The 20,854-nt window shown below is 49.7% G+C and overlaps 7 protein-coding genes across 7 annotated transcripts; 3 read left to right on the top strand and 4 right to left on the bottom strand.

Annotated features, from left to right (window-relative positions):
- Window positions 1-884: 884 nt before the first annotated feature.
- On the bottom strand, window positions 885-2,229 carry P153DRAFT_367057 (uncharacterized protein). Its single transcript, XM_033668180.1, has one exon. It carries the CDS (start codon window positions 2,190-2,192, stop codon window positions 1,149-1,151), a length of 1,044 nt encoding a protein of 347 aa, XP_033524079.1. The 5' UTR covers window positions 2,193-2,229; the 3' UTR covers window positions 885-1,148.
- A 2,023-nt stretch (window positions 2,230-4,252) lies between these two features.
- Window positions 4,253-4,780, top strand: P153DRAFT_290929 (uncharacterized protein; the record flags this gene model as incomplete). The annotated part of the gene is made up of 1 exon (XM_033663741.1): window positions 4,253-4,780. One exon carries the CDS (start codon window positions 4,253-4,255, stop codon window positions 4,778-4,780), a length of 528 nt encoding a protein of 175 aa, XP_033524078.1.
- A 2,578-nt stretch (window positions 4,781-7,358) lies between these two features.
- Window positions 7,359-9,098, top strand: P153DRAFT_24182 (uncharacterized protein). The gene is made up of 2 exons (XM_033662697.1): window positions 7,359-7,770; window positions 7,827-9,098. The coding sequence occupies exons 1-2, from the start codon at window positions 7,479-7,481 to the stop codon at window positions 8,936-8,938; spliced, it is 1,404 nt and encodes a 467-aa protein (XP_033524077.1). The 5' UTR covers window positions 7,359-7,478; the 3' UTR covers window positions 8,939-9,098.
- Window positions 8,931-10,574, bottom strand: P153DRAFT_367054 (uncharacterized protein). Its single transcript, XM_033668179.1, has one exon. The coding sequence runs from the start codon at window positions 10,506-10,508 to the stop codon at window positions 9,258-9,260; it is 1,251 nt and encodes a 416-aa protein (XP_033524076.1). The 5' UTR covers window positions 10,509-10,574; the 3' UTR covers window positions 8,931-9,257.
- A 355-nt stretch (window positions 10,575-10,929) lies between these two features.
- P153DRAFT_291316 (extracellular metallo proteinase MEP) lies at window positions 10,930-12,958 on the bottom strand (the record flags this gene model as incomplete). The annotated part of the gene is made up of 3 exons (XM_033663763.1): window positions 10,930-12,088; window positions 12,143-12,537; window positions 12,596-12,958. The coding sequence occupies 3 exons, from the start codon at window positions 12,956-12,958 to the stop codon at window positions 10,930-10,932; spliced, it is 1,917 nt and encodes a 638-aa protein (XP_033524075.1).
- A 1,637-nt stretch (window positions 12,959-14,595) lies between these two features.
- P153DRAFT_423209 (subtilisin-like protein) lies at window positions 14,596-16,087 on the bottom strand (the record flags this gene model as incomplete). Its single annotated transcript, XM_033672411.1, has 3 exons — window positions 14,596-15,323; window positions 15,381-15,722; window positions 15,785-16,087. 3 exons carry the CDS (start codon window positions 16,085-16,087, stop codon window positions 14,724-14,726), a joined length of 1,245 nt encoding a protein of 414 aa, XP_033524074.1. The 3' UTR covers window positions 14,596-14,723.
- Window positions 16,088-17,876: 1,789 nt separating this feature from the next.
- On the top strand, window positions 17,877-20,819 carry P153DRAFT_385896 (uncharacterized protein; the record flags this gene model as incomplete). Its single annotated transcript, XM_033670472.1, has 3 exons — window positions 17,877-17,918; window positions 19,044-19,967; window positions 20,046-20,819. 3 exons carry the CDS (start codon window positions 17,877-17,879, stop codon window positions 20,817-20,819), a joined length of 1,740 nt encoding a protein of 579 aa, XP_033524073.1.
- Between the last annotated feature and the right edge of the window lie 35 nt (window positions 20,820-20,854).

Raw genomic sequence — 20,854 nt, 5'->3', positions numbered from 1 at the left:
GGGTGTGCTATTGAGATCCGACATGTTCGGTACCGACACATCTTACCGTTGCAGTTCTTTGTGGGGTAGCGGGGAATACTGGGCTACCATCTGCGCTCCACACGACTAGCTTCGCTCATGCTATGTAGTGGCACTCGAGGCGGTTCGAAGAGATCGGGCGGGAGAGCCAATCAGCGATGCCGGCAACGCTCCGTTTTGCCGCACCCCTCGCCTCGGTGCTAAGCGTTGCAACAAGACGATAGTCTCTCAACATTTAGTATCCATGTTGTACTATTGTCGGATATCAAATGTATCTTGGATTTAATCCTCCAATCGAAAGTCTTTTCACGTGTATGGAAGCATGATGTTCTTGGGCAGCTCCACCAGGGATTGTTTGCGAAGGTCCTGTGGCGTTCAATGTGTTAACGAACGCATGTACCCAAACTTTTCTGGAGAGTCATGATATATCTAGCTCAACGGGTAATATCTTGAGCTTCCAAGACAGCCGAAGTATATGTTTGTAGATGCATTGCATTATAGCCACCCAAAGCAAGATTAGAGTAATGTGATTATAAAGGCACTCCAATGCAGAAAGTAGGTGGTTTTACCCCCCTCTGTTGAGGTGGTTCTGTCAAATCATACTATCGTGAATAGTCGGTAGAAGTTATCTGATGCGGGCTTCTTGCCTATGACGATTGAACTTTGATAGAATACGATGTGATCAAGGGGAGTAGATTTGAGCTTAGGAAATCCTGCCAGCCGTGGCCTTTAGCTTGATAAGTCCTTGGCACAGGCGCGACCGAGTGTTCCGATCTATTGAAATGAGGATTATTACCTTGCCAACCGGGCTCTTTGGCTGTCATTAGGATAAGTGTTGGGAAATTCAAGGTTGTATTGTTGGTCTAATCTCTTCGACTTTGACCAAGGAGATTGCTGTAAACATTGATCTTCAAGTTTAGACTTTGCGCACATTGACATTTCGCTTCATGATGGCCTTCCCGACCTTTGTAATTTTAGTAAACTTCCCTCAGATCCCCCTATTCTAGTGTTCGCTGAGTCTTTGGTTGCTATGTGTAACTGGGCTACTTCTTCCCGCGCAATGCGTCACTTTGAACCCCCGTATATCGAACGACTTCAACTCGACCGAGACCCGAGCGTTCATGATCAATTTACCAAACTTCTGCCTCTTGCCTCAGACGACTCGGTAACCACTCTTGGAAGATCTTGGTTACACCCTGCTTGTCACCCTCGACAGTCTCACGATTCTTATCATCCACGAATTGTACATTATTCATACCTCCAAAATCAATAGCCCATGCATTGAATTCCTCATCGATAACGATGTTCATAGGATGAACATCTCCCCACACGATGCCACTGGCATGCAGCTTCTTTACTGTGGCAGTGACCTGTTCTTCCCACCTCTTATGCAATTCAGGCTTGTCCCAAAAGCCCGGGCTTCGCAAGTGGGACCCCATCTCAGGTGAGGTGATCATAGTTATCAGAAAACCCATAGTAATTTCTCCGTTCTTGCCTGATACCACGATACCCAGTAGTTTGGGGACTCTGACTTGGTCTCCTAGACCAGCTTCGTTGATACGTGACAGGATCCAGAACTCACGCTCAAAGTCTGGTTCACGCATATCGAACCGTGGTTTGAAATACATGAAGTTCCCCTCTACCATAACTCTTCCTTGTACCCAGTCGAGTGATTTTGTGTGATCCCTAATAGGGGCTATCTGGATGTCGCAGGCCCGAAAGTGAGGAACTACTTTGCAGGATTCAGGTAATTCGGCAGTTGGCATTGGGGACATGGAGAAAGCCGGCGTATGCGAACACTCCTCCTCCCCTTCAATGCGTAAGTCTCCGTTGATGCCAGCGTCGATAATTTCCAAGTGGTACGTGGGCGCGTGGAGAAAGCGTTCGAGGCTGAGATCCCGAAGTAACGTCTGCGGTGATAGCCTTTCAACAAGGGGTAGGCATTGCTGGTAAACCAGATCGGAGATCTTATCACGGGACTCGAAATTCCCAAACCTGTGCCCTTGACATAGCTTTATATGTTGTACGAGCTCTTTACCAAAACGTGTGCCCTCGACTCGAGCGACCTGGACTTTGATCGAGAATTGCGCGTAGCCACGCAGAATTGTCATTGACAATTCTGTTTCGTTGACGAAGGCTGTAGAGTACCAATCAACATAGGGGGTCTGCTCCATCGTAGAACACCTCGAAAACGAAAACAGGTTTGGTATGTGTAATGCAGTTTCGTCACAAACTTTAAAGGTAAATACGGCTTTATTAGTATCGTAGAAGCCGGCTCAACCGAATGATCACGAGTGCAGGGCTTAGCCACTCCGTCGTGTTGAAGAGCTCGCGACCTATTACAAGCGTCCACGACGCACCGTAACAATGCGGCGCAGTCATCGCGCTAAACTTCTTATGATGCAGATTTCTACAGTATTGAGGGAACCAAATGCAAATAGCATTACCCGCCCATTGATGCGGTATTGAACTTACATGTGTGAGACCATATTCTTTCCGTGATATATTTTGGAACTACGCATGATGTATTACTCATATCGCAACAAACAACGTCTTGACCTGGCCAACCAGTACAAATACAAGTAGCAAGCTAGTCCAGTACATAGACAGAAATTGCAATATGTAAGACTTTATAGTCGTTGGTGTCCTTATCAATGCAAGCTTAGTTGAGATTTGAAACTACTTGCGATCTGACAGCAACGTCATAATTGGTTGTTTCGGCACCGAATGGCTACGTGATGTCTTCGAGAATCTCTCTGGGTGCTAAGAAGGGAATTCGAACGGGGGGATGTTTGGTCTGCAGTTTTGACAGTGGCCCCAGACGTTGTTGGTAAGTCGTTTGGACGTTGAAAAGACAACGTGGCCAAAACACTCATGGAACAAATCGAGGACGAGAGACACAACCACTAAAATATGACTGTAGAGACTTGCGCGGAGAAATGTTGCTCGAAGACCTCTTCTCTGCTTATATGTCCGCGTACTCTTACTGATAGTATCTGCTACGCCACATCTATCCATGTGCAGCCTCTTGGTGCGATTATAATTATATGCATTCACTGTCTTCTCAAGTTGGCTCGCACCATTTTGTTTTCTTTATCTATCCGTTTGCTGCGGACATCGAAATGCCAATCACGAAAGGACTTCTCCAGGAGAATGGCTCTGGGTGGTGCGCACGTCTCGCTCGAGTAACGACCATCGTGACGGCACAGAGACGATAACGGGCAGCTCGTCAGTGGTTCGCATCGGGACGAGATAGTCCATCTGGCAGGGTTGCATCTTGTCGGCGATAAGGCTGCTGACACGTTCGTTGTCGATGTGCCTTGGCGAACGGGTGGAACGGCAACTACAAGAGGACGGAGTCTTGAGCTAGAATGCTGGTCAACATCGCACACACGTATCCCAATGAAGTTGTGCTGAACGATAGATCGAAGCGCACTCTGAGAAATCCAAAACAACACAAACCGAGGTGTCTTGGTAACAGTAGACATGATTGCTGAAGATCAATCATGCACTGAGTTTTCTTGTGCAGATAGCGTACTTGTGCCATTCACTTTGATCTCGTACTATCTTGTTGTTAGTTGCCTATCCTTGCTAATCAGTACGTAAGCTTTGAGAAAGCGCGTATATACTCGAGTTGCAAATGTGAAAGGCTAGCGGTCGTTTGCTCAAAAATAAGGTTGACTCTAATCTTCCAAGTCAGTAAACAATTTGCATGCATGATGAGAAACACAGTCAACTCTATCGCCTCTACTATAGCCATACCGTGGTTGGCTGGGTTGAACAAGTTTTCCGCTTCCATCGAAAATACTCCGACGCCCGCTGTCAGTTGGGAAGACTAGGGACACATTAAGCGCCTCATTATTCATGTTTTTGGCTGTATCGAGATAAGTTGTGGGGAATATGTCGATCTTTTAGCGCTACGTGTGAAGTCGTTTCGAGCCAAATTGCCAAGGTAATATATACTAAACTGTCTTCCCTCTTATGGATCATATCTTTGATTACCACTGACAGCGGTGAGTCTGCATCAGGAGGTGTACATGTGTTGTGGATTCTGATTCGAATGTCTCGGGCGCTCCTTGCATTACATCTCGGAGTATACCAAATTTCACCTCCTTAACAGCGCGATAAGTTCATATCAGAAGTATATGTATATAAACTTCTGCCCACTTCCGACTGTTGTCTGTTCTGAACCAACACACTCTTCCCCATCTCGGCAAAATCTACCTTCGTTTCTATGCAGTTCTCCGCCATCCTAGTTCTACTGGCATACGCCACCACCGCCCAAGCAGCGATAACATGGACGCTCGCGAAAGCGACCAACCCCACCGCTGACCAGAGCGACGCCTACACCAAGATAGAAGCCGCTATGCGTCTTGCGGTGGCACGTTACTCGCGCTTGTCAACTGCCAGCAAAGTCATCCGCGTCGCCTACGCGCCAGGCGTACCAACTGCCGAAGCGAACTACAACGGTGATTTGCGCTTTGGGTCGAACAGGTCGTACATGAGCCAGCGTACGGCCATGCACGAGATTGCGCACACGTTGGGCATCGGACAGACTGCCGCGTTTGACCGGAAGTGCGCAGCAGGGGACTGGCGGACAGCGTTGCCGCTGCTAAAGAGTTGGGATGGACAGAGCGCCGTAATCAATTGCGGGGGCGGACATATCTGGCCGTATGGACTTAACTACGACACCGAGTGGAGCGAGATGAATGCGGATAGGCATGTGCAGCTCATTCAGGCGATGTTGAATGATGGCTTGTAAACCTTCGGTGATGGAGGATGGCATGAAGGGAGGAACAACATCCGGTCGGAGGCTTCGCCGCAAGTGACTGCAGATCTTTACTCCCAAGAGTCCACAATGTCAGTTCGATGATCCTATCCCCGCCATTACATTCTGTGTCCTACAAGTATCTGTGAGGGTTTTTCTTTTCGCTATTCGCCTTAAGTGGACTGGGATTGCTTCTGACGCTAGACGAAACACCTTACAACGTGGTCTACGAATACCTGCTGTTTCCTGCTTTGTAACTCTTGCGCATCGAACCACCTAAGCGCTTAACCAAATCTTGTGTGCATCCTGCTCTAATGCAATTTTTTGCAAGTGATCGAGTTTTCCTGTGCTTTCGGGACATGTGCGGTAGCCTCGACGTGTTACGATGTATGAGGAGCGCGAACTTTCTTAGCTGTAAAAGCACGCGCGCAGATAATTGGACGCATAGCCTTGAAAACACTGGAATGCGAATCTGGTGATAGTACAATCTTCAGAGCACCCTTTCGTTGACAAAGTCTTTTTTATGGTGGCGGTTTGGCTGACATCGAGTGTCTGGGCAGCGAGGTTGGCAAGGGCGGTTTGGAAGAGTCGGCTGCAACGCAGCTGCGAAACGACACACTTGCGATTATAATTCTTATCTTTATCAAATAGACAGCCAAGAATAGTCGTGAGAGCTTTTTGATTTTGCGATGCTCGGAACAGTCTTGTCGAGGCTGGGAATGAGTGCGGATCAGCGATGGAGCCGCGCACCCGAAGTTTCGCGAGACTGTCGGGGCCTCCCAAGCTTTCGGGCACGGACGCTCCCGACCCTACGGGCAATTGACTGACTGAGCGCAACAACAACCCCTCACCACCAATACGACAGCGTCGCTTTCGCAGATGCATGCTCACCAATCACCTCCTGACTTGTCGGCTTATACGTCAGTCCACTCCGCCTCGTCAAGATGACGTTGGCAGACCGACCTGGTAACGGGCAGTTCGATCGCACGATCCACAGTCTCGGGTTCGGAAAATACCAACAATCAGGGGCAATCAGGGTGATCTCGTCGATCTTCCAACTACGCATCATACGATCAACACTTACTTGTTTGTCTTCCGCAACATGATGGCAGACTCGAACGTTCCCCAGAGACGCCAGGAAGGGTCTGCCTTGGAGTGGTTCACCGGAACACTGATCATTTCAGCGCCCTTCGCCAATTCGTCTTTTCCAAGTCCTATACCAGACGACAAGATTGCTCGGTACTGACTCTTCAATAAAGTTGCTGGACTTCGCATCGCGTGTCATCCTTTCATTCGGCTAGATTTGGGCTATGAACGACAAGGAGTGAGTGTAACGGACGACTAGATAGGCCTCCACGGTGGCACAAACTCCGCTTTACCACACGTTTACCGAACACTATGATGTTCCGCGGAAATCTTCCCCTATATCCTGCTCACAAAAACGACCCATACCGATATCTTAACGGATTAGGGAGTTGTTTTTGCTTGAGTAGCCAATCGCAATGGTCTGTGAACCTGGGTACATTTTGGAAAACGTCAGCGAGATGACATAGCCATACACAGTAGTACCTGCGTCACAGGTAACTCCCGCGTTCATCAACGTCGATGTCAACAGACCTGAGAATAACCTCATGATGGAAAACACCACCACCAACTTTGTATGAAAAACGTCTAGGCCGTTTTGTCGGAAAGCGTTCTAGCAGGCATACCTCGCCTTCACAGAGCTACAACGTCAGATGATTGATCATACTTTCCACCCTGCGTAGAAGAGACTGGGAAGGATATGACAGCGAGCTGATGCGTTCAGTGGCAAGTCTTATGCCAGATTCCAGGTTACAGTTCGTGTTCGCCGGCCTTCTAGATGGGCACCCTATGAGTCGCGAACAGTAAAGCCGTAAGTTTCGCCGCCACTGACATCCTTGCACTTCCAACCTCCCTTTGCTTTGTCCTTACGGGACCATGTTCAATGATTCGCGTTCCCGCGTTTTCGTTCCCAGATTAGACTGTTACCTCGGCCGACGAGATGGCTCCGCGGAGAACGAAAATTGTCGCTGACTTTCATTCAAAGTCCTCAGCCATGCATTTCGAAAGTCTAGCCAGTGGACCTCAGCTTGTCCATAAAGATTGCATAGGAATGTCTTACGTTCAGGATGGACTTTTTATGTGTTGCGTCGCGCTCTGCAAGCGAGTCTGGTATTGCTAAACCGTTAGAACTTTCACGGGTACTTGCGCTGTCAGGGGCGGCATACAGGGGTAGGCGATCGTTTCCTGTCAATGACCCACGATTCAGAGACGACTTGCAATGCATCCACAACCGGTCATTTCCGCTACGCAAATAGTTAGTCTGCTCCACAAAGATGTCGCTCTGCCGCACTCTAAACAGTCTAGTCATTGGTCGCATAAGTTAAATCAAGGAAGGAGTCGAAAACTTCGGACTGAAACAGGATCTTGAACTGCTTATGTAAATGTGGCACCGGTACACACCTCGCAATTGTGGAACCAAGTCCGAGATGATGGGGAAAAGCCATGAGACATACTGCTATCAAAAGCCCATGACTATTACGGCGATGACGATATGCAATTCTAATCAGAGAAATTCGCGTATAAGACGGCTTGAAGCGCGCCATGAGCATATCTGTTGGTACAGGCATCAATACTCCAGTCTCAACTGATTTTCCCCCTTCTTTTCGCAATGCGTACTTCGTTGTATTTGGCGGCGCTTGCCGCTCCCACCACACTGGCTTTCCCTTGGATGAAGCCGGAAGGTCTTGACGCACTGATGAGCCATCCCGAAGCGCAAGCAGAAATCCGAAGGCGCCTCGAAGGACGTGAGCATGCTAAAGAAGAGCCTCGTCAGCTTGGGACGAGCTTGGTTCCAGGTGTTGTTCAGCTGCTTGGGGGGACCCTACAAGCTGTTCTGGACTCAACACTAGGGCTCATCCCCACGGACAAGTCTGTAAACGGATTGAAGAAGTTTCCTGAAGGTATGCTTTTGGCTACTTGACCAAACCAATAGGCCTTTGTCCTGACGATTGATTAGCAAACTATCCCTTCAAAGCACCCGGTTCCACCGATCAACGCGGTCCGTGTCCCGGCCTGAATACTCTCGCAAATCACGGTTACATACCCCGCAATGGCATTGCCACTGTTGGTCAAATCCAAGCCGGTACCGAACAGCTCTTCAACATGGGCGCGGACCTCAGCGCACTTCTCGCAGTTGGAGGTGCGGTGGATGGCGGTGATATTGTCTCCACCAAGATGAGCATAGGAGGACCAGATTCGCGCGTAGGCGTACTCAACGGCAAATTGAACAACGTGCTGGGAACACCATCTGGTATCGCTGGACACGGCAAATTCAATGAAGGTGATGCCTCTGCTACCCGCGAGGACTTCTACCTCAACGGAGACAACATCTCCTTCAAGCCCGAGTTGTTCAAACAGTTACATCAACAAGCCCTCGCAAAGGGTGATGGAACATACAGCGTTGCCGCCGTCAAAGAGCACTTCAAAAACCGATACGCAGCCTCCAAGGCGGCGAACTCGCAATTTTACTTCAACCTGCCCTCAGCGGGTGTGGTCATGGGCGCATACTACTTCATTCCCGGCTTCTTCTCGAACGGCACAATCGGCGACGGCGGCGTTGCGAACGAGGAATCCATCACCAGTTTCTACGGTGCGAAATCAACGAGCGGAACATGGGATGATCCTAATCGCACATACGTCCACGTTCCCGAGCGCATCCCTGAGAAAGGCTGGTATCGTCGCAAGACACCCATGACGATTGCCGAGGCTGTTGGTGGTATTCTCGACGTCTACCTATACGCAACCCCTGCGATGGGTGGCTCTGGCGCTGACCAGTCATGGGTTGTTGGGCCTGCCAATATTCCTAACAATCCCCAGGCGCTGAGTTGTTTCCTGTACAACGCAGTCTATGCGAACTTCCCATCCGAGTTGTTCAACACTGTTTCTTTGGCGTTGATCGTGGCAAACTTCGTAAGCGATAAGTTGGCACCAGGGTACAAGGCATTGGGGTGCCAAATCAATTTCCCTGATGCAAGCGGATCCAACTCAGACAAGTACAACCAGTGGGCGAAAACGTATGTTGGTGATGCGAAGACAAAAGCCGTCGGGAGTGGGTGGTACAAAAAATGATTGGGATAGTGTACAAGCAATTGGGTTGGGATAGATCTAGATAATACAACATTCACAGAGTCAGCTATCCCTTATAAGAGATTGCTAGATGCTCCATAAGGAGAAAGTCGCTCACTGAAGAATAACTACATATGTTTCTACTCTAGGTCGAATACAAGGTAAGGAGGTGAACAGAGCATTCTGTGAATTCGTTAGCGTAGGGAAACTACTAAAATACATGTAACTATTCGAATGGTCATTATCTACCAACTAATAAACACACACCTATAACGGCCAAAGATTCTCCGCGCAGACAACATGTACTTCCCTTATCCATTCTCTAGAGACGATACACAAGCCCCGTATCAGCTCGTACTTCATCCCTACAAAAGGCCTCCCAGCCTTGTTCCCACTCCTCCATTCCCTCGCCCCATTGGAGTCTCAGGCCTTTGACCTTCCCTTTGAATTCATCGAATGCTGTACTGAATTCTTCGAAGTACTTTTCGCCTCCGACCTCAATGCCCTTCTCCCGTAGCAGCGACGCATTGACAATGTTGAGGGCACCGATGTTGGCAGATCTGCTAGCTATCGCCTCTGGGTCTTGAATCATAACTTCTCCTCCAACGGTGATGAGGGTAAAGGGGACGGAATTTGAACACAAGCAAGATTTCCACAGAACGTTTGCGTCTTTTCGGGCGCCGAAGTCGAAGAGCAGTGTGCGGCGGGCATCGGACTGGTCTATGTCTGCGGAGGTGCTTTCGAAATCCGAGTTCAGTACGGCTTTGTTGTAGAGACCACTCTGTAAGATTTGAGACACTGACGCAGGTGACGCAACACCAATGATCGTCTTAGGTTGGTGTTCTTTGGGGCGGTGGTGGCGAAGACTGTACGCGAATGACATTCCAGTCTTGCCAGAAGCATTGAGGATTACGATAGTGGCTCCCCGCAGATCTGCATCTGCAGTGCTCCATTCGCCTTGGGCACTAGGATGGATTCTGTTTCCTTCTTCCCAGGCGAATCCGTACATATTTAGATTGTAGGATGTTCCGAAGAGCACTTGCATGAGGGCATCCCAGCCCAGGGAGTCGACACTCTTGACTTTCTCGAGCTCAGATAGCGAGGCGCAAACTTGATATCTGTTGTAAATTTTCAAGAGATGCTGTCGATGCTTGTTCTTGATGATAATATGATCCTGGATTTGCTCGCCTTCATGTTCGGCAAAGCTAACACATACGTCTTCTACTCCAGTGCTGACAGGAAGATATCCGAATACAGTCTGTCCAGAAGAGATCTCAGGAACAGTGGACTCAGTGATCTCCGCGTAGCCCCAGGCGGCAATGCGACCAAACGCCTCGCCATCGTTGTATGGCTCCGGTATATTTCGAGGTAGAGGGTATACGTCGTACCAGCCCATCAGATGACCCAGACGAGCATAAGTAAGATTGTTAGTCGTGAGACCAAGCATCCTGGGCCGGAGGCGAATGGATGATGGGGCAAGCGGAGTTGGAGGTTCATTTTTGCGGGTGACGAGACGATGTTTCGAATAGTTAGCCTTGTCCAGTATGTGGATGGTGGGCGACAGTGTAGCCATGGTGTTCGACGAGATTGGATGACACCTCGGTGCGGGGATCCGAAGAAGCCATATGCATACAAAAGAGGAACCGTTTGTAGTATCACGGCCACGAGGCTCTTTGCAAGCATGTAAGGCCTCCTTTGCGTCTGACTAAGATCCCGCCTTTCCCCACTTGCCAAGGAAATCGATCAGCTTATCGTTCCCGTCTATGAGTCAGCTACCAATCGTTCATTATCGTCATACTTCAACTAAGGATGTTCATTCTCTGATGATTGGTAATGGATTCAAGGGATGCATCATGAACCTCATCACGCGCCACGAGGACCTGGATAAGAGGATGAGCTAGAACTACATGGGAGAAACATTATTCTAATTGTACATTACATTAAAGAGAGTACGTCGTTACTCTGCTGACCGCGCTCTCGACGTGTGGTCCACCTCAGCAGGCATCGTTAGGAATCTTGAAGCTGTCCAAACGGCCAGTGACTTGGTACCTTGCTCCTTCACCCAAGCCTCTCTTTGCGAAGGCAGTCCAGAGCGGGCAGGCATTGGCACCACCCGTGAGAAGCCAGTCAGCGTCGATAATAGCATCACGTGCCTGAACGAAGTTGGGGTTGCAAGGCTGGAGGCTCATGCCATCCATGACAATTTTCATCGCCAGGTAACGCCCATCAGTTGGGACATCGTTCTCGTCAAAGTCTGGTTTGGGGCCGTCGTTCTTTCCGTGCTTATCAATCAAGTTCCAAAGCACTTCGTAGAGCATAGACGCCCAGATACCGCCGATGGGGTGAACCCTGGAGTACAACTCGACGCTTTGGTAAGTCTGAGGGTTGGTGGTCATGCTGGTAGAGTAGAGGTAGTTCCTGATACCAGCTGGGTTACCGCTCACCCATGCACCCAGGGCGTAATCAGTCTTGCGGGTGTCACTCTTCTTGAGACGGATCGCAGTGGCGTAAAAGTCACTCCAGCCTTCACCCATACCACCAGATTCGAGCATGCTCAAGCAGCCTGAGTTCTTTGGCCCACCGGTGAGACGGTTGGACAGCCCGTGTGTGTACTCATGAATGACAACACCAGCTTCGAAAGAGCAGTCTCGGACAGGCACAGTGCTGGTCCAGATGTACATCCTCATGCGAGCAGCCTGACCATCAGGGGGGGTTGCAAAGTTGGCGTTGTTGACGCCTGAGCCGTCCTGTGCGTTCAGGTAGACAAAGTCGTTACCAACACCACCTCCGCCGTTGTTGTTGATTTCAAAGTTGCCTGCTTGCTCGTTGAATCCTAGTGTGTGAAGGAGATCATGGTACGTGTTTCCGGTGTAGAACAGCTGAGTAACCGAGGCATTTGCGTACTTATGGTAGTCCGTCTCGTTCAGCGAGTATGGGTAGTGAAACTTGAGATCCCGAGCGACTGGGCGAGGCAGGCTAAGGAGGTCGGTCTGCTTGTTCTCCCAGTTGGTTTGGGCCGCTGCGTTATTACCACGGGTGGTCTTGAACCAATCGGTGCCATCTGAATTCCAGCCAAATTCACTGGCACTGGAGTCGAAAGGGTCTTCGACGTAGACACGTTGTCCTTCAGTAGGGTCGTTGATACCCCATGGGCTGATGTTTGTTAGTGGAGAGTTCATCTTAGACAAGCTTTGCACAGATACTTACTAAACTTGATAGCTATCGTCTGCGGCATAGTCAACGACAGCGTGTACCTCTTTTCCACTCGTAGCATCAACGTATGTCAGGAGCCAATTGCTTGCGATGTCCGTCTCGATTCGCCAAGTAAGCTTGAGACTTCCATCCGCAGCCTGAACGTACACCAGTCGTGCCTCGGGTTCGTTCAAACTTCCAGTAGTTTGCTTGATAGCGAAGGTGTCTGCCTCGGCTTTAGGCTCAGCAGTTGCGGAACCAGCGGAGATCGGAAGCTGTAGGATGTTTACAGCCGACTTGAGGGCGTCGGCTGGATCGGTAGTATCCCGCTTGCCAACTGTAGGTAGTGAAGGGATGTCGCCTTTGAAGAACGAGTTACCAAAGGAGAACACCTTTCCATTCCGACCAATCTGATCATGGTCAGCTATCGTGATCATTTGTGCATGAAGAAAAGACATATAAGCTTACGTTAACATTGAAATCAGCGTTATCAATGTCAAGTCCATTGGCGGTTTGCTTGAAGTAATAGTGAGCGACGCCGTTGGTACCAACATAATGGTCATTGACGAGACGGAACGTGGCACCAGGAGCTGTAGTCTGGACCAGTTCTGTGGCAGTTTCCTCCGCAGTTGCGCGTGCCCTTAGTGTAGGAATAGTGGGATCCAAGTCAACCTCCGTGGCATTCTTGTATTCGGTCTTGACGACCATACGGAAGGCATCCAAATCAACACCTCGTCGACTGAGCGTGCGGGAGACCTGGGATGCGGGATGGGCATGGACTCCCTTGATGGTAGCCAAAGAGGCCAGAGTGGCGAGGAGAGCGGATCGCATGGTGAAAGAGGCAAATGATGAACCGAAGGAAGAACGAATGTCTGGGGTTGATTGAACACAAGTGATCCTTTACTTAGTACTTATACATGATGGTTTACTGTCTGGCATGATCCCAACCAGTCTTTATTTTCGGAAATTGGCCCTGTATTCCTACGGATCTGGAGTCACGGCTGGCGGCATGATCTCGCAAGCTATTGCTCACTGTAGTCCATACCTCGTGAATGGCACGTCCAGGGCTCCGATATGGCAGTCGTTCACGCTATGTGCATACAACCCCCTGCACCGGAGGCTTGGCAACTTGTTGGATTAGGCAAGTCATGTTGGCCAACCCGGCTCCAAGAGCTTGGCCACTATATGTAGCGCATCGATCGCGTTGTGATAACCGTTGACCTTCTGTATGGGGTCCAGGTCAGATAGCATACCGTTGTCGAGTTGATGATCAACAGGGGGTGGTAAAAGCATCTGACGCGCCTGGCCCCTGTGGACGTTCGAGTGAATGTCATTACTGTTCTGAACGTCAGTCTAGAGGTATGTTTTGTGTCGATTGCTGGAGAACGCATATGCATGTCACTCGCGATCGCAAACACGTTACAAGTCGAATTTGCAGGTTGTTGTGAAAACTACTGCAGGTACCCGTTTGCTGTACAAGCTGCAGGGCGCAACGCGAGTGAACTTTGTAAACATTGATACATCTCGCCATCATCGACGCGTCGCGGGTGCGGGGCAGATCGGCGCGGCTGATTGCTCTGACCACCTGCCTATTCTGTGCTAGTCAGTACACATCCTGCGATCCGCTCCGAGGGCCGCAATTACATCTACACGAGCTCGAAATTTTGACCCCAAGGATTCCAGGCTGCTGGTGGACGAGATGGCATGTAGCGTGGCACAATTAAACTCCACGTCTATTGTCATTGACATCTCAGGGACGGCAGATAGGTGGGGGCTGGGCCTCTGTCAAGTATATACGCTCCGACTCCCCAAGACGTGTGCCCCGGTGGTTTTTTTTTGTCGCTGACACAAAGTCGTCTTGTCTTGATCACCTGTCTACAAAGTTCTTACCGGTGACATTATGTAATGTTCCAGCCATCCAAATTACTATGGGCATATAGCTCAGCCTTATGCCTCGATTACTTGTTCAATGAACCATTTCAACCATCAAACTATCGTTCTTCTGAAGTTCTGTTCAACACTCTCTTGTTGAAAGGACCTTCAAACCCTCTGCAACTTTTGTCTACTTATTCCCAAGATAGTGCTAGCTCGTAGACATGCAAAATCTTCATGCCTTTGCATCACACACCTAGTTCGATGTTATCTCAAGTCTTGGTTGCTTTTCGCCTCATTGTCGTGGCAGTCATTTAGGTATCTTTACGATGAAGCGGTTCATTGTTATCATCGCCGCGGCGTTCACTTCTACGTCGAAGATAATTGTGCACAGAGCAAAAGAAGTATGAACCAAAGATTTCAGTAGAACACTCGCAGGTAAAGGCTTGGCCATGACATATTTAACAACTACTCTGTCGACAATCTGTAGGTGAGACGAGGCATATCTATCAACCTGTGTAAAGCGAGGGCTCTAGATCTTATACAACTATGTAACACCTTTTTTGGGTAAGATATATCATTTACTATTCATATTGCTCTACTCGGTCCAGGATATATGACTCGCTCGCTCAGGACGTTCCTCACTCAAATCTCATGCTCAACCCCCTGTTCTGACTTCTGCCCGTACCCATTTGTCTGAATTCAGTGCTAATCGACCACCCACTTACGCACCGTTGCCGTTGTAGGCAAAGAGGTTGGGGCTTCCGTTGAGAGTGCCAGTGATACGACCCGTGGTAGCAAGAGCCTTGATGCGGTTGGTAACGGCAGCGGGGGTGCTCAAGCCCTCGAGAGCCTGGAGGTAGACAGCAAGACCAACGATGTGGGGGCAAGCCATGGAAGTTCCACTGATGGTCGAGGTGGCAGTGGTGCTTCCAATCCAGGCAGAGGTGATGCCTACACCCGGGGCGAATAAATCAACGCCTGCGCCGTAGTTCGTGAAGGAAGCAGGGCGGAAGCTAGAGTCGGCGGCGGCCACGGTGATGGCGTTGGGGGCGTTGGCAGGAGACTGGCTGGACACGGGCAGAGGGTTGCCGTTTGCATCACCGTTTCCGGCAGCAACAACAGAGAGAACGCCCTGAGTGTAAGCGGCTTGGATGGCGTTGGTCCAGGTGGTAGATGCCTGGCCACCAAGAGAAAGGTTGATGGCCGAGCGAGCAGTACGGCTCTTGGAGGTGATATCGTTGACTGCCCAGTTGAAACCGGCCAGAATGACGGAAGTAGATCCTGACGAGCCGGTGAAGACCTTGACGGAGATCAAGTTTGTCTATGTGATATTAGCATACTTTCGATATAACACAAATTCCTGGATGGAGGAACGTACCCTCTTCGCAACTCCGTAGGTAGTACCGCCGATGGTTCCAGAAACGTGAGTACCGTGACCAAGGGTGTCAGTGTGTTCTCCACCAGCAGCGTTGTAGCCAAGGGTAGCCCGTCCACCGAACTGAGTGTGGGCGATGTTGATACCGCTGTCGACAATGTAGGCATAGGTACCCTCACCAGCAGTGGTGTCGTAGATGTAGCTGGTGGATGAGCCAGTGCGGTGAGAAATGGCTCCCAGGCCCCAGGTGGCACCGGTCTGGGTGGTCAAAGCCTTCTTCTCGAGCTTGGCGTCGGCCTGCTCGTACCAAAGGTAGGCGATTGTGTCAGGCTCAACGAGAGCAACCTGTGATCGTCATGATTAAATATTGTTCGTTGGATGTACCCATAATCGGGGTGTTTGCTTACATCAGGGCTAGCTTTGATTTCGGCTATGGTCGCATCGTCAAATTCTCCGGCGTATGCCTTCCAGTCCTTGATTGCGTAGGTCTTCTCGACACCGACAGTGTCGCGCTTGGCGAAACTTCGCTTGTGGACATCGGATACCCAGTTGAGATGGGACTCAACACCGTTGGCATCGACACCTGGCTTCAAAGTGATGATGTACTTCCCCTCGATGATATCATCTCTTCTTGTGATAGGAGCTGGGGCAGCCAAAACAGCTGGGAGCAAGGCTCCGATGTAGAGGGCGAGGCGGCGAACGTTGATCATTGTGAAGAATGCAGAGAGTGAGCGAGAGAGTGAGCGAGGGATGAGACAAGAAGCTGAAGACTGATACTTGGATGATGTTCCAAAGGTTGGTTGGGGGCATGGTTTATATATGGCATCTCGTGTACTCAATCTCTATCACCACCTGCTTAGAGAATGATGCTCCACAGACTTGAGGATTGCTTTGACAATCCTCCACGCTGATCAACCTCTCAAAGAAGAAGGTAGATTCCAAACACCTATTTCCGACTCCAATCGCGTCTTCAGTAGCCAGTGGCGGAGCTGGCTCCACTCATGCGTATATTGCGTTAGTCTAAAATCTGGCGGGGCTTAGTCTCCAAAGGCCGTGGCGCGATTTCCAAGACAAAAGGAATGGCAGCTTTTCCGTATCGTCAGTATAGCTGCTATTGCGTCAGGTGGTGTTGAGTATGGGGACAAGGATGGCTAAGCTAACACCTGCCGTGTTGGGACATATGGCTAATTTAAAAGTATGGGGCCTCCACAATGCCAGGACCAAGCGCCGGGACAAGGCCATAGAAGAAGAAGGAACAAGACATTATAAGGTTTGATGCAAGTCCCATATAAGTTAGTGAACTCTCATCTTCTGTTAGGGCTATGGACCGGAAGATTATGTGCATGGCCGGCGATGCTATAGCGTACTTGAAGATTTCGTGTATTCAGTCGTTGACGTCGTGAGCCATATCGCTCAAAGACGACCAGACAGATACCTTGGTGGACTGGGGCTGATTGCGTAAACAACCAGCAATATCTGCCGTATCTTCAGTCCAGCTTGATCCTCTGGTCGCTGGGATACCAACACTATTCTTAGCTTGCGGACTATAACAATCTGCAAGTTATTGTCTGCACTCTCCTTGTTCGTAAGATAACTATCTTGGTTATGATCTGCATCGGCAGCCAACCAGTTTGTATGGTGATATCCGCACGCGCTGGGACAGCAAATCAGGTAAATCGGATTGCTTGGTATGCTGACAAGCCAAGCTTCTTCAACCTTTTCTAATCGGACGCCAGTATAATCACAGGATGCGGCGGCTGTTTGCCAGCGTATTTTTATTGAGTGGGTAAACCATCTTTCTGCATTGTCTTGGAATTGCTCGAGTCTTCAAGCAATGTTACCTCTCACACTCGGACTCTAGTGTGTAGGTGTCTTTGTCGAAAAACCTTTGCGACATTCCTAATGTAGGTAGACTTGTCCTGCCAAGACGGACGGTGTCAAGCGTCAAACATGGCTTCTACACGCACCTGGATTTCAACGGCGGAGATGCCAAGCATATCGCCTCTGGAAGTGCCGGGGCCCGTTTCTCATGGTGTCTGTTATCATCCAGGGCCTCTAGCCTGTAGTCGACTTATCATAATGATCTGCGTCATATCAGTCTCATGTCGGTAGACGCCACTGTCAGCATAGCAAAAAGACTAGTCTGAACTCTTCCACGCGACCCGCCTCGTCATACAAAAATGTTTGTCTCCTACTTGAACATGGCACGCAAGAGCTTGGTAGACTTTGACAGCTTCTGGTTAGCAAGCTTTCGGCAAGGGGGGCGCCTGAGCGAGGGAAACTAGTGCCAAGCGCGATGCTGTGCAGCGAACAGACGGATTAGCCAGGGTAAATGCTGGCGTTATGAACCGTACGTGGCGTATACTAGGCTACGCGGTTCGTATCGTTGCCGCATTCGTGGGTTCCCGAGCGGAGAAGATGGGAAGCGACCAGCAGAGGCCCCACCTCACATCTCAGCGGCCCGATTGCGACGTGATGATATTTGATTTCTAGCAGATCATGTTTGCAACTGCTCGAGAGTTGCGCGACATCAGCGGGGCTGTAGGTGCTGCTCTCAAAGAAAGAGGCGAGGTGAATGCCAAGTGCTTACCTAGCGGAATTAGTCGGAAGTGGCGTAATTGGCAGGGGTAGTTCCTGACCCGCGGCAATCGAGATGTCGAAATCCTCCGTATCGGAACCTTCGCAGTGGCATGTTCATTCAATCTAAACACGGGGGAATGGTGCCCGAGATCTCTTGCACGTGTTGTGTTGATGCATCAACATCTACTTGGACTGTAGCGTCCTAGACTTCAACCTCCCGCGCCAATCACGAATGCATTGGAGGCCAAGGCATTTTTCTACTTGCGTGAGGACCAAAATGATATGTAAGGCACTCACGTCTATAATTACGTCGATGGCATACTCCCGCAACACTCAATACCTTGGAGAAGCAATGCGACGTAAGCTAAAGCGATCATGAGCTTGGTTAGCATGTTGCTCTTAGGGATTGATAGGCAGAGTTGGAATACTTGGAGTCTGCATGGGCCTAGACCGGCTATGAGAACGTGAAAGGACATAAGAAGGGAGTCCTGACAATCAGACGGTCAACAATGAAGCTCTGTATGTGAGATGTACATCTCAAGCTGTAATGCTTGCCAAGGGCGGTTTCGTCTGGGAAGATGGCATCGACAAAACAACACATTGATCTAGTTTTCAAATCGAGGCAGACTTATGCCGTTGGATCAGTCACATTCTGGTCGTTTATTCGTTGCTTCAGCATGATCGAGCTGAGATGAAGATTTAGGATTTCAACGAATCAGATGAAGATGACAAATCCGAGACAAACCCCGACGACTGTCATCATTGGATTTTAGCAACCCAACCCCGTCCTCCTTTCCTACTTTCGACATGGAAACGCTTACGAACCCTGTCGCGACTACTAAGAGAAAGTTGGCCTGTACGAGTTGCAGACACCGGAAGAAACGATGTGACGTGAGCTGCCCCGCGCTATGATAGAGTTGTTGGAGCCATTTGCGTATCAGCTCGTCTGGCCTCTACTCAGGCTGCACAGCAAGTTCGACATGTCGTCGACTATTCAGTAAAAGCAATATCGACGATAGCTTGTAACCTGAATAACCTCATTCTATGCCACCTCGTCACGGATTGGACGCGGCTAACATACTCTAGGGAGAGCGGCCTTCGTGTTCGCTGTGCCTGAGATGGGGCATACTCTGTGGATACACTGTGCCAGCCTCGAGCCGCCTCGAGTCCGTATCCTTCGCTCCATTCCCCGTCCCCTTTTTACCAACTTCATCTACTCTGCTCCGAGATTTCCAAGAACAAGCTGCCCCGGAATCTTTCCAGTTTCTAGGAGTAGACTTGGACACCTCGACCGACTTCAGCACAGTCACAGAACAACAGCTCGGCTATTCATTACCCATTTCTGACTTGAGCTCTTTTCCTGCCGATCTTGGTGTAGGCCTCGAGGGCGATGCACCGTCGTATATCATTCTTCCCACAGATGACGTCTTGATCGAACTAATCGACTTGTTTTTTGACCACATCTATCACATCCTCCCTTGTTTTCACAAGAGAAGCTTCATGACGAAGATACGAGAAGGTAGCCTCCAGGCTGAGTCGCCGATGTTACTCAGTGCGATGTGCGCCATTGTCGCTCGGCGTCACCACGATGCTTCTGTCAGGAGCTGGCAGAATGAATGGTATGAGTTTGCGAGACGCGAATATAACGATACTACGAGGCTTCCGAGTCACTCGCTACGTGGACTCCAGGCTGCTGTATGTATCATGATCCACGCGTATACTATTGGGGACTTCTCCACTGCCTGGCTCGTTCTTGGCAAGGCGTGGAGGCAGATATGTGCCCTTGGATTTAATCGATTAGATGCGGACGATTGGAAGCCATACGGACTGCCTGATAGTAGGCCACAAACCGACGTCGAGAAAGAAGAGCTCAGGAGAACACTCTGGCTGCACTTTGTCATGGACAGAAACCACAGCTGGCCTACAGGCTGGCCGCATGCGATTGACGAGCGACAGTTCATGGTCGCCATTCCTGTATCTGAGAATATATTCCAGGCAATGAGTCCAGTTGTAAGTAGTCAAACCTGTAATTATGACAAACCTGCTATGTCAATATATACATCAGTACACTACAATGACACCGTGTAGGTATCATATGGCGACAACGCTAAGCCAACCCCATTCACACGAAGGCTGAACATACTTCTTCTCTCGCAGCCTACTCCCTCCCATTCCAGCAACGTCTTCCACTATCTGGTACTCTCCCACGTCCTTTTAGGTCGCGTAACGGAAACAATTCACTCTCTTCACGATTCTCCAGGGTCGTCTGAATATGCCGAAGAATGTGATGGGCTTGCCTCTTCCATTGCCATATTCCGACTCAGTCTTCCTCGGACCATGACGTCCTTATTTGAAGCGCCCGCAGAAGAACGCGGCCAGATCATTTGGCTCGGGATGAGTGTGAACACAACGTCGATACTTTTGCACTACTGGTCCGCAGGATACCTTGACGAAGATGCAGCCAACGAGCAGTTTTCCCGTGCCGTGATCGCGGCAAAGAATACGGTCCAAATAGTAAAGGACGCGTCTTCCATCTCCACAGAACTTCTGCTGTCGGCGCATGTTGCTGCGTCACTATACATCGCAGCATGTGTCCTCATCATACAATGGCGCATGACGAACAATGACAACCTCAAAGATGACATTGATACTATCGGTCTTGTCTTCGATCGGTTCAGCGAAGTCTTTACGTTCATTGGTCTCAAATTCAAGATTGGTCTCGAACACGACCTCCAGAAAGATATGGAGAACATTGTCGAGTTGAGGACCAAGGGACTTAAAGGGCTGTTAGCTGACTGTAGCAAGTGGACGAATGTTCAAGAGACTCTTGATGCTAGAGGCATACAGGTGAACATCACATGAAGTAGCGAATGGAGCCTGGATAAGACAACCAAGAT

The sequence above is a fragment of the Dothidotthia symphoricarpi genome (assembly GCF_010015815.1).
Source record: "Dothidotthia symphoricarpi CBS 119687 unplaced genomic scaffold P153scaffold_10, whole genome shotgun sequence".
Taxonomy (NCBI): Eukaryota; Fungi; Ascomycota; class Dothideomycetes; order Pleosporales; family Dothidotthiaceae; genus Dothidotthia; species Dothidotthia symphoricarpi.
The sequence above is the reverse complement of the archived record's forward strand: the minus strand, read 5'-3'. Positions and strand labels throughout refer to the sequence as shown.

Bases quoted from the DNA above. Each gene is read 5' to 3' on its own strand.
- P153DRAFT_367057 (XM_033668180.1), bottom strand. From the start codon at position 2,192: ATGGAGCAGACCCCCTATGTTGATTGGTACTCTACAGCCTTCGTCAAC.
- P153DRAFT_24182 (XM_033662697.1), top strand. From the start codon at position 7,479: ATGCGTACTTCGTTGTATTTGGCGGCGCTTGCCGCTCCCACCACACTG. The intron at 7,771-7,826 runs GTATGCTTTTGG...ACGATTGATTAG, and splicing joins ATTGAAGAAGTTTCCTGAAG to CAAACTATCCCTTCAAAGCA.
- P153DRAFT_367054 (XM_033668179.1), bottom strand. From the start codon at position 10,508: ATGGCTACACTGTCGCCCACCATCCACATACTGGACAAGGCTAACTAT.